Source organism: Lactuca virosa, chromosome 9 (genome assembly GCF_052849685.1).
Source record: "Lactuca virosa cultivar CGN04683 chromosome 9, Lactuca_virosa_CGN04683_v6, whole genome shotgun sequence".
Classification (NCBI taxonomy): Eukaryota; Viridiplantae; Streptophyta; class Magnoliopsida; order Asterales; family Asteraceae; genus Lactuca; species Lactuca virosa.
In genome coordinates this window covers 87,219,057-87,231,866 of record NC_136434.1, presented here as the reverse complement: position 1 = coordinate 87,231,866, position 12,810 = coordinate 87,219,057, and the positions used below count along the sequence as shown (strand labels likewise).

General features: G+C 34.1%; 2 protein-coding genes across 2 annotated transcripts; one reads left to right on the top strand and one right to left on the bottom strand.

Annotated features, from left to right (window-relative positions):
* Window positions 1-1,866: 1,866 nt before the first annotated feature.
* On the bottom strand, window positions 1,867-2,884 carry LOC145139477 (uncharacterized). The gene is made up of 3 exons (XM_079073289.1): window positions 2,699-2,884; window positions 2,323-2,539; window positions 1,867-2,249 (listed from the first exon to the last, which is right to left on the bottom strand). The coding sequence occupies exons 1-3, from the start codon at window positions 2,882-2,884 to the stop codon at window positions 1,867-1,869; spliced, it is 786 nt and encodes a 261-aa protein (XP_078929415.1).
* Window positions 2,885-10,821: 7,937 nt separating this feature from the next.
* LOC145139476 (uncharacterized) lies at window positions 10,822-12,230 on the top strand. Its single transcript, XM_079073288.1, has 6 exons — window positions 10,822-10,835; window positions 10,918-11,026; window positions 11,144-11,320; window positions 11,402-11,823; window positions 11,925-12,040; window positions 12,124-12,230. The coding sequence occupies exons 1-6, from the start codon at window positions 10,822-10,824 to the stop codon at window positions 12,228-12,230; spliced, it is 945 nt and encodes a 314-aa protein (XP_078929414.1).
* Window positions 12,231-12,810: the final 580 nt, after the last annotated feature.

Sequence of the window (12,810 nt, the reverse complement as noted above, 5' to 3'; positions counted from 1 at the left end):
CACATCGATTTAAAAAGAAAACTATTAGCAAATTATAGTAAAATAGGATTACATAGGGATTAAAACGACCATCAACGACTCTGGTATTTTCCATTCAGATGCAGGGGGAACAACGTTCACATTTCTAGTCTGGTATGTAGTTCGAAACACATCAGCAAGATAATATATTTGAACCATATCAGTTAATTCCGTGTTTTTTGTATAACGTGCTGTAGCAATAGCATGACCACATGTTATACCCAGACTGCGCCATTTCCCACAAGAACATGTGTGTCGATTAAGATCTACAACACACCTTCTTTGTAGATCAAAAACTTGGAAAATATCAGAGGGGAACGGAGACGGGATCTCAGGTGGAATATTAGTTGTTTTCCATCGTAGAGACTTTTGCATCCTCCTATGAAGGACCATCTCTGCGTAAAGGGTGAATACGGTGTTCAACATCCTTGAAAAGTAAAAGGATAGTCAATTATGGATATTTTAATGGTTTATAAAAACTTTCTAAATTACCTCCCACGACACTGCGTTCTGCAAACGTCTGTTGGATGTACTGAACAATTGCATCAATTAGCGTTATTATCGGTACATTGCGTTGACTAACCGATAACACCAATAGGAATTCTGGAATATTAATGTTTAGTACATTCCAACGTATATTCGGGAAATAGGCCCGTGCCCATTTCCTTTTTCCGATGTTGGCAAGGACCTCACGTGCAGCATGACTTAACTTAGAAAATGATTTTTTAAAATCTTGCGTGGTATATGCTTTGCATGCACGGAAGAACAAATAGTCTAAATTTGTGCTTTGACCAATTCTTAAGCGAGAGTAAATCAAAGCACTCTTAGACGAATAACCATGATAAGTCGCAGGGAATACCTGACCCACAAAAGAAGAAATGGTATCGTCCATATTGGTTATGAACGCAACTTCCCTACCCTCTCCGATAGCATCCTTCAACCTCATAAGGAACAAAGTGCAGGAGTTAACATTATTTGCCACCCCAATACCAAATGCTATTGGCATAGTGTTGTTGTTTCCATCCATAGCAACTGCTACGAACATTGAATTAAGATACTCTCCTCGAATACGAACACTGCCTATGAAGATGATCGGAAGCATGCATCCTAAGAATGCGTTGATCTATTTCATAGTTAGTACAACACAATTATTAGTTTTCAAACTAATTTAAATATTTTTAGCACAAAAAATAAACAAATTGAAAGTTCATTACCACACATCGAATAACGACAAGACATAGTTCAAACCGATCAAAAACATCGGTTTTGATGAAAGTGTAACTATGGGGATTTGTACGCTGAATGTTGTGGAGGTAAACAGGCAAGTTGGTAAAGCTTTCTTCATGGTCATTGTATGAGAAACTCATCTTTAATGTTGACGAGTTAAACACTAATTTAGTGATAACTCTTTCCATAAATCACTTCAAAAGCTATTAAAAGGAATAAAGTAGTAGTCAAATGCTAGTAAACAGTAGTCAATGGCTATGACACAGTAGTGGTAGTCAAATGCTAGTAGACAGTAGTCAATGGCTGTAACACAATAGTCAAATTAAAATGATGTGTCCGAAATTCACTGTACGATAAGACAAGACATAAACTAGTAGACAGTAGTCAATGCATGTAACACAGTAGTCAAATTATAATCATGCTTACGACATTAAATAACAGAAGCTGCCGTTTTTAGATTACCACAAGTAAACATAACATTACTAATAAACATAACATAAAACTGAATGGAAATTTGAATTACAAATAAACATAACATTAATAATAAAGATAACATAAAAACTGAAAGGAAATTAGAATTACAAATAAACATAACATTAATAATAAAGATAACTTAACATATTAGTAACGTGCAAATGGTGGTAAGACGACCATATTTTCAACTGGTATTTCCCAATGCAGAAGGATTGGAATAGGATTAACGGCCTCAGCTTGGAATGCATTTCGATACACCGCAGAAGTCAACTTATAATTTACCAATTGCTGTATTTCTTCAACTGTAAGCCTTCTTAGCGATGCTATACCATGTTCACAGGGTATGCCACATTTTTGCCATTTGCCGCAAGTACAAATACCACGTTCAACTTGTACCGTTTCTATGGTTAAATTTAAACTCACTTCAAATTTGTCACTACCAATTTGTGTAACCTCATAACCATTAGATTGGTTCATTCTTCTTTCAAGCACGTGTTGTGCATAAGGGGTAAGATGACCATGCATTCCCTCTGTGAAATTATTTGAGTTACAATCAGATAGGGGGTATATTAAGGTAAAAGTTAAATAACAAATATTTATTACCTCCAAATGCAGCTTGATAGCTGTACACTGTTTGTATCGACTGATGGACCACTTCAATGATTGACGTTATTGGTAACTCGTGCATGTTTGTTGTTAACCAATTCAATCCAATCGAAATGCTTATATATTTCACATTGAAACGGACTTGAGGAAAAAAGGCTCGAGCCCATTTTGCAATTGCAATATTTTCAAGCCAGCGAAGATCATTCCCATTAACCTCATTTGTTAATTTGTTCAAACAAACATAAAATTCAGACACACTTTAAGTTTTGCATGTCTTCCAGAACAACTGTTCCACAACGGTACTTCCTGTGGAAGCCCTAACTTTATCGACTATATTTTTACAACAATACCCATGATATGAATCTGGGTATACCCGCTGAATGGCGTAGTCTATGGAATCAGACATATGACTTATGAAACCAACTTCAATAGTGTCACCTAAGCATTCTTTTAACCTTGTCATGAACCAAATCCAAGCCTCGTCACAGTCTATGCTTCCCAAAGCGAATGCTATGATCAGGGGTTCATGATTACCAGCCAAAGCAAGAGCAACATACATTTTTGTTATGTTGGCCCCAATAAGGGGTACATGACCAACAAATATTGTTGGTATCATGGATGTGATAAAGGTAGTAAACTGTAAGAAACGATACCAACATTAGGCAAATATGAACTTGAAATATAAAAAATACTTACTATATAGAAGGACATACCACGCATCCCAATGCGACAAAACAAAACTAAAACCGGTCTCTCATATCTTTCTTAATGATTGTGAAAGAGTTACGATTTGTTCTTTCAAGATTATGAAAGAATATTGGTATGTTCGAAAAACTTTTTTTGTATACCGCATTGAATCCACTCATTTTGCCAATTGGTATGTTCAATGAATAAGGTGTCCACTATAAATGGATTTTATTTCAAATTGAATGTAGGGGTAATTATTCGTTTTTAGAGTAGTCATTTCGAAATAAGAATACATTATGCAAGGTAGAAAGTAGTCAAAGTATGTAAAATAGTAGTAAAATAATGTTAAATGCCAGTACACAGTAGTCAATACTTATAAAATAGTAGTCAAATTACAATCATGTGTCTGAAATTCACTGTACGATAAGACAACACATAAACTAGTAGTCAAATGCTAGTAGACAGTAGTCAATACGTATTACACAGTACTCAAATTACAATCATATGTCCGAAATTCACTGTACGATAAGACAACACATAAACTAGTAGTCAAATGCTAGTAGACAGTAGTCAATACTTATAAAATAGTAGTCTAATGGCAGTATATAATTGAAGATATATTTACCTGTCAACACCAATAAAAATTTACTTCTCATAAACCAAAGAAATGACAATTTGCAATTGTGGGGCTCAAGGTATTATAAGGACCTCAAGAACTACCAACAACCCTGGACGGTTATTTTACGTTTGTCCTAAAGAGGTATTTGGGTTGTCCTATAATTATTTATATTATAATTTTTTAGTGAATATTTACACAATATACATAATTTTTTTGGATATTTATTTATCAGCCACCACAGTCTGGGTTTATTTGTTGGGTGGATGATGTAAAAGACAATAATTTGTTGATAATTTCTAACTTAGCTCGATCGAAGAAGAAGCTTCAAAGTAAAATACTGCACTTGAAGATAGCGTTACTTTGTAGTTGGATTTTCTTTTTTTGTGTTGTTGTCTACAAGTTGTAAAATGTAAAATGTAATGTATGTTATTGTTTGTAATGGTTTATGTTTCCATCTATGGTAACTTGTTGTGTTGTCCTTTTCATATTGTTTTGTACAAGTTGTAATATTTTTTTTTTGATTTCGTTTAACTGTAGAACACATGTTGTTTACAAATAAAATTGTCAATATTAGCAGACATGTCGTTTGACTTGTAACATTTTTAATTTTACATCTTTTTTTGTCCGGTAATAACCTCGACCCATTTCATAATGTAATGTATGTTATTATTTGTAATGGTTTGTGTTTCCATCTATGGTAACTTGTTGTGCTATCCTTTTAATATTGTTTTGTACAAGTTGTAATCTATTCTTTTTTCTGATTTCGTTTAGCAGACAGAAACATTGCATTGAGTAACAGATAAAACAAACATGATTTCTGGAATATCATATATTTTTTTTCTGGAATATCATATATTTATTTCTTCAGATAAAACAAACATGATCTCGTTATGAATTCTATGAAAGTGCTTCACATGTCGTTTCACATGTATCATTTTTAATTTTACATCTTTCGGTTCAAGACAATGAACGCGACATAAAAACTGCAAGGGTTTGGGTACGAGATGCAATTGACTACGCCAACAAAGAAGAGGTTAAAATGAAAAAGATTCTCAAAAACATACAAAAAAAATTACGACTGGGTGATTAAAAAAAAAGCAAAATTTCCAAATGATTTTCCAGATGTTTGAATTTAATAATTATTGATTAACCAAGTAGTAAGTTTATGCATTATTTATGAGTTTATCTATGTATTAAGTTTTATATTTGCTTGTTTATTATGATTAATCTATATAATATGTACTATTCATTTGCTAGTTTGTTTATGTTTAATAATTAAGGGACATTTTCTTAACCAATCGTCATGAAACAATACACATTGAATGTCACTAAAAACATACAACTCAGACTAACTAAAAATCGCCTGTGTAGAAGATCCATAATATATCATGGCCATCCTATAGCGAAACTGAGTAGCAGCAACAACAGGTGTCATCGATATACCAATCGGTCGACCTGAAACAAGCTGCTCCATGAACATCAGCATAAATACACCGCACTCTCCAAACATCCCTTCTTGTTGGGGCACGTTCGTAACATCCGTAACAGCGATTGATGCTTTCTGAACAGGCAAACCCATGTGGTTCCAATAGCTAATTTCCAGCAGAATGCGGTCCATAAGCTCTTCAAACCGCACAAAATCAATAATCTTCACGCTGCCAAATAATCGGAAGTTGTCGTACAAATTCAACGACAACGTGTCCATCCATAACTCGCCAAGTACCCAATGATGTGGGTTGATGCATATTGGAAAATAAACCTGTTTTAACACACAACCGTTGCAATTAATTACAACGTTAATTAGTGTAATATGGCAATTAAAGTGACTGATAATATATATATTATTTCTTTACTTACACGGTCAACTTCTAGCCAAGATTTACATCCATCCAATGGGTCAAACGGATTTCCCATTGTACTTCCTGCCCACCGGAACATCTCAAATGCACCAAAAAATGACGATGACATGATTGTCCATCGAGCATCGTTCGGTCTCCGCTCATTCAAAAGCCTTCCCCATATGTCAACATGCTGCATTTAAATTTAATTTAAACATAAGTAGCTTATTAAATTATTTAAATTATAAATATAAAGGAATGTCTTCATACCGATTCATCTAAAAATCCCAATTCACTTGCATAAAAAACCAGATCCCAAAACTTTGCTTCCATTTTTTCATTGTATAACCGATGTTTCAAAAAAAACAGCCGGTTTGTTTCCCATGTATAGAGCAGGGGCGTTCCAACCCGGATTCGCATACGGCTCCAATAAAAGTGTCGGGGGATCGATGACAAATACGGGGGGTGGTGGTTCGTTGTGTATTACCCCACCTGTACGATATCGGGGGGCATTTTCAACCTACATTATATACGTAGTCAATAACTATCCATATAGTAATAAAATTATAGTAAATATGATTTTTAACATACTTACCGAAACGTATGGGGAGCTAAGATATTGAGAATGTTTCAATTGCCTAACCGGACGACTTTCTTTCACAACAGGAGGCCCGAGTATATGATTTTCCGCATCCACAATCTCGCTAGCAACAACCTTCTTTTTCTTCTTCTTCTACAAAAAAAATATTAATTTTTTTAATATACTTTAATAAAATAAAAAGTTTAATATACAAAAAAAAAATATAACCTCCTTCACGATTCGTATTTGTTTTCTAGAATCAAACAACGGTGGATTATCAACATCTTCATCCTCGTTTACTTGATTTGATTTCTGTGGACTACCAACCACATTCTCATTCCCCTACATTTAAAAAAAATAATTAATAAAAAGCTTCGTTAAAAAATTTAATTAATACATCATATATATTGAAATTGATAGTAATACCTCAAAATCTTCCTTAAAAAATTCTTCCAAATCATCACCGTCTCGAGTTCCACCTTTATTTTTCAATCCTCAGATTTCTTCCTCCAAAGATTGAAGTATTGCCATTATTTCTCGTGCGGTTTTTTTGTTAATTCCCACCGTATGAGTTCCCTCGGTAGACTTGGAAGATTGGCTGTTTCCACAGGATGGATCAGACGAAGTTGCCACCTACATAAATTATTTCATATATCAATAATAGTTAAAAAAATTATTATACTAGATTCTGCTTTTACAAATTTACTTACATCATTTCTAAAGTTGTAGCGTACAGAAGAAAGGACTTCAGACGATTCACAATTCAGACTAGTAATATATGACAAATAATGTGGAGTAGAGGACTCAGCATCTGAGGCAATCATCTTTTTTTTTTGGGTTGATGCGACTCGTCCTGATCAACATCGAAAACATCGCAAACTTTCGCCCAAGTTAACGTCCTAATATGAAACCACCGCAATATACGAGGATATAAATAATTGCGTCGTATCGCAGCATTTCCCCGAATTACTGGGAACATCTCCCATATCCATATCTTGTAATAAATATACGTTAATTTATAATTGTTAGCACTAACTAAAATTTTCAAAAAAATAAAAACCGATAAATTATTAAATATACTTTTTTAATTACTTAAATATACCTTCAAAGGAATAACAAAACCCGATAGTGTGTACACAATCGCTTTTGTTGGATGGTGGGACATATGATCCTCAAATTTCTTAAACATACCCGACAATCTAGGGTATGTTTTAGTCCATAGATAACTCCCCCATGAGAACCTATATTATAAGAAAAAAGTATTAGTTAAAGGTATAAAAATTAGTATTTTATTATAAATATTAAATTGACAAATACCTATTCCATTGATCCAGGTTCTCCACCACCCACAAAAATTCCTTGGTGACTTTATCATTAAGCTCCTTTCCCAAAAAACCTTGATTGAGGATATATAGCAAAATGGCACGGACACCGTCGTGAACCGATATGTCATTGAACCGTTGATTCAAGATAAGGAGCTCTAAATCTTCTACAAGTAAAGAAGTATCTGTGCGATATGGGAAGACTCTGGACCGAAATGTATTTTCACCATATCCGTGTTTATACATGGTTGAAAATTCGATCCTTGATGTAGGACACCGGCCCACGTAAAGTCCGGTCACAAGACAAAACTCCTCCGGCCCAAATGACAGTGTACGTCTAGAAAACCTAAAATATAGACGCTCAGCTGCATCCGTTTCAGCAGTAGGACGCAACATATGCAGTAACAGCCCATGAATAAGAAGTCTGTCTCCGGACTGAGCTGGTAGGTCTAACAAGTAACCAAAACTAGTTGTTGAAAAAAGATCGCGCACGGGTCCGTTCAAGCGACTCAAAACTTCATGCAACTTATGGCATGAAGCTTTGACAGATAAGTGACCCATCATCGTTTTGTTTGGAAGCTACAAAATTAAATAAACATTAAGGTTAAATAAAGTTTTATAAAAGAAAAAAACTGATAAACAATTAGAGAAAGCACAAATCATTTCATATATTCTATTTACTTTGTATAAAATACCAAAGGAAATTAATTGACTACATTTTTTTTGTATTTTCTATACTACTAGTATACCAAATTTAGCATTGTACTTTGAAAATGGTGTGACAATAACAAACCCGAAAGTACCAAAACAAAATCTTATTTTATCAATACAATATACTTCAAAGTATCTACACATTATAAACATAAAAACTTATTCAAATCGATAGTACATTGCTATTGTATGCTATAATTGAGACATAGAAAATAACATCATTTTTAACAACATGCAAACATTTAATCATAACATACATACAAGGGGATACAATCATTAAAAATACGTTTAAACAATATTTTTTTTTAAGAAAAATGAAAAAAATATATATAAAACCATAGGTTTTAGGAAACCTACAATTTTTTTTTTCCAACAAAAATCATAAGATACATACAAGGGGATACAAATGTTTATTAGTTATAAATTTTTTTTATTAAAAAAAAACCGTATTTTTTGGGAAACCTACGGTGTACAAGTGTTTACTGCACAAACTGTGCAGTAAATGCTTGTACACCGTAGGTTTCCAAAAAACCTACGGTTTCCTTTTTTTTTTTTGTTTTTTTTTTTAAATTATACGACTACAAAATAAATAAAGTTCCGATGATATTGAATCGATTTAAAAAAAATGAAAAAAAAAAATTCGTACGGTTCATACGAAACCGTAGATGTACAAGTCGACACTGCACAATCTGTGCATTGGGCACTTGTACACCGTAGGTTTCGTATGAAACCTACAGTTTTATACTTTTTTTTCGATTTTTTTCAAAAAAAATTTAACCACATATACAAAACCTACTCCTAATCACAAACACGGTAAAATTTTGATGAAAGGTAGACAAACCTGGTTGTTCTTCGGGTGCTCTGGTTGTTCTTTGGGTGCTCCATTGAGAGAAAAAAGTAGTCAAACCAAAGAAAACAATAGGTAAAAAGACCTAAACTGAAATTTTTTTCTTTATATACTTTGGGCTAATGGGCCACGAAAAAGTAAACGGGCCAGTGAAACAGTAGCCCATTAGCACGAAATACTACTTTTCGGCCTAAAACAATAGTCAACCACGTTGACCGTAGTCAACCATAAGTTGACTACAGTTTTGTGGGCTATTTTGGCTAAGTGATATTTTTGGCTATTTTTTTGATAAATAATTAACATAAATGGCTAGATTAGTATTTTTAATTACTAATCTAGCCAAATTAAAGAAGTCGTTAGCAATTTTTAGCCAAAAATTAGTAAATGTCCAAATATAGCCCACGAAATCGTAGGTTGCGAGATTCGTCTACTGTTTCGCCAATTCGTCTACTGTTTCGTGTTTTGTATAATTTTTTTTTTCATTTTCAACATACAAAACCGTAGGTAATTCGAAACCTACGGTTTCCCTAACCGTAGGCTACAGTTTTAAGGGAAAAAATACGTTATTTATTTATTTATTTATTATTTTTTATTTATTTATTTTTATTTTTATTTTATTCTACTACTTTGGGGGTTTTAACTACTGTTTTGCCAAAAAAGATACGGTTTTTTTTTATTTTTATTTTTTTTATTTTTATTTTTTTTAATTATAGAGTATAAAAAAGAATGTTTATAATATGTAGAATAATTTTAACAATTATTTTGTTTAAATTTTACTACTTTTTGGGTAAGTTGACTACTTTGTTGTTAAATTTGACTACTTTTTTTGTTAAACTTGACTACTTTTTTGTCAGATTTGACTACTGTTTTGAACCTACCTTATATATATTAAGTATTTTATATTTTTGGAAATATTTCATATCTGGGAAATTTTCTTCTCTGTAGCTTCTTTATTCTCAAAATTAAGATAATTAGTTGTAACGAGTATTTTGTATTGCTCATTACGGATGGTAGATGGGAGTTTGTTAAATCCCAATTATCATATGTTTGGCCACCGGGATACAATCCGAGAATATTTTATTTAGGTGTTGAATTTTACGAAACCACGACGTTCACCGAATTTGTTCATTTGGTGAAGTGCAAGATGGGTCTTCCAGAAGAATCAAAAGTTAGTCTGGCTTATCAACATCCTGAACAACTCTATTATTGTGGTATTGTTGATGATCGTGATATTAGAAAGCTGATCAAGGTAATACATGTCGTTGGAGATAAATCTGTGTATGTGTATGTGGTGGTTGAAGAAGGCGTTTGGCGTAACGAAGTGGATGATAAAGGAAAGGCATCTGCAACTAATTTATCAAGTGGAAAAGGGAGCAACAACCCATTAGGTAATTTTAAAAGTCCAAGTAGAAGTCGATATCATAGTGTCGCTGAAAATGTAAATGTAGTGCCAGAACCGATTATGTATGTTACACCGGAGAATTATAAGTATATCGGTGATAATGATGTTGGTACATATGTTAATGATGTTGGTGTAAATCCTTACTCTGACAAAAAAAAGCAGTAGCTGTGGTGAATAAGGTTGGTAATGAATCTGGAAAACAGGAAGTTCCGTTTTTGCATGATGTTGAACTAAAAGGATATGGCGAGTTTGTGGATTGTGACAAGTTGAATATATCCGGCCTAGAGAGTGATTCTAACGGAGAAGAATTTGATGACGAACCTAAGCTTATTTATTCAGATACCATGCTTCATGGTATGCCCCCTTTGCCTTCGTGTCTTGTAAACGTTGATGTGAACATTCCATGTCAGAGGGTGGATATAAGTGAAGAGATTAAGGTTCTAGACATTTTTGATGACAAAGAGTTGCTCAAGCTTGCAATTGGAAGACAATGAATGGAACAAGGTAAGCAGTATAAGACTACCAGATCGAGCAAAGAAAGGTTTGAGGTTGTTTGTTTGGTAAAAAACTGTTCATGGATGGTTAGGGCAAGGGGAATCCAATCGACTACTGCTTTCCAAGTCACAAAAGTTGTTGACCAACACACATGTTGTGCAACAAACTTAGAGTCTAATCATCGGCAATCAAAGAAAAAGGTACTCAGGCACTTTATCGCTGAAGTATTGGTCGGAGATTATAATAGAGTTTATCGGGGTAATGAAATTGTGAGGGACATCAATTCGAAATTTCGAATCAATATTTCATACCAACAGGCATGGCGGGCAAAACAGTATGCGTTGTTGATGTTAAGAGGTACCAAAGAGGATTCATTCACCAAACTACCAGCGTATCTGCACAACTTGGTCAAGCACAATCCAGGAACTGTTACTCAGATAAGAACAGACGATGATGATCGGTTTGAGTTTGTGTTTATCGCGTTGGGTTGCTCGGTAAGCAGTGATAATTTTTATAACAAATATAACATATGAATCCTAATTGGTATTTGTTAATGAAATAAAAAATAATTGTAGGTACGAGCGTTCATACAATATTGTAGGCCGGCCCTAATAATTGATGGTGGTCACCTAAAGGGTGAATTCAAAGGTACGATGTTGCTCGCAGTGACAATGGACGGTCAAAACCAAATCATGCTTGTTGCTTATGCCATATGCAAAAGTGAATGTACGGAGACGTGGTCCTGGTTCCTTCGAAAACTACGTGAATGTATAGGTAACCTGGAAGACCTTACAATCATATTTGATAGGGCTCCATCCATAGCGACGTCAATTGCAAATATATTTCCTCACACCAATCATGGAATATGTGGTATCCATTTGTATTTCAACATTTCAGCAAAATTTGGAAGCAGCGATACAATACATGCATTACTTTGGGAGACATGCAAAGCGTATACTATTAAAAAATTCGATAATGGGATGAAAAAATTAAAAATGTAATTAATCGTGTATGGGAATACCTACAAAACATCAATCCAGAAAGATGGGCCAGGGCACATTTTCCTGGGAATCGGTATTTTCTTATGACATCAAATAGTGCGGAGTCGATAAATTCAATGTCAAGATTTGCAAGAAAGATGCCAATATTGATGTTGATTGAGTATTTTTGTGCAACAATGTTACAATGGAGTTTTCAGAAACGTAATGTTGCAGGTACTAATATTTTATATATAATAGTACTTGAAATGTTATTTTACTACTCTTATGATATTATGAAATTATGTCTATTTTTTTAGCTGAAACAAAAACAACACTCACCCCATGGGCTGAAACGATTATACAAGAAAATAAGAATGCTTGTAATAAATGGATGGTGTACCCTATCTCAAATAGCAGATTTTAAGTGAAAAGCTCTACCCACAAAAGTGTCATTGTTGATTTCCAACAAAGAACCTATACATGTAAGCGGTGGCAAATAGATGGCTTACCTTGTGGCCATGTCATAAAAGTGCTAACAATGAGCCGTTATGAAGATTGTTCGGAATTTGCTTTAAAAGCTTACTTTACAGAGACACTGAGGAAAACTTACGAGGAGTCTGTGAACCCCTTACCAAGTTCATCTGAGTGGGAGATCCCGAATGATTTGATGACCGTGAAGCCACCCATAATGGAGAGACGTCAACCGGATAGGCCAAGAAACACTGGTCGTATTCCTTCGCAAGGTGAGCGTCCCATACGACAAGAATCTTCTACATGCGGTCAATTTAGACACACGAGGAACGATTGTATGGGTAGGGGATCGGGGAGCGGGTCTGGTGGGAGGAAAAAATCTACACAAAAGGGCATAATGACTGATGAATTTGCATCCGGAAGCGGGTCACAGAACAAAAGCGTGTACCCTACTTTTGATTTGAATAGCACATTTGATTTAAATTGTCCTTAGATTAATGTAGGAAAGTAATGAATTTCCGTATTTGTAATTT

Excerpts from the sequence above, each read along its gene's own strand:
- LOC145139477 (XM_079073289.1), bottom strand. The coding sequence starts at position 2,884 with ATGTATGTTGCTCTTGCTTTGGCTGGTAATCATGAACCCCTGATCATA. Across the intron at positions 2,540-2,698 it reads TAGACTACGCCATTCAGCGG|GTTAATGGGAATGATCTTCG; the intron begins GTATACCCAGAT and ends TTAACAAATGAG. Across the intron at positions 2,250-2,322 it reads CTATCAAGCTGCATTTGGAG|AGGGAATGCATGGTCATCTT; the intron begins GTAATAAATATT and ends ATAATTTCACAG.
- LOC145139476 (XM_079073288.1), top strand. Across the intron at positions 11,824-11,924 it reads GGGATGAAAAAATTAAAAAT|TGCGGAGTCGATAAATTCAA; the intron begins GTAATTAATCGT and ends GACATCAAATAG. Across the intron at positions 12,041-12,123 it reads TCAGAAACGTAATGTTGCAG|CTGAAACAAAAACAACACTC; the intron begins GTACTAATATTT and ends CTATTTTTTTAG.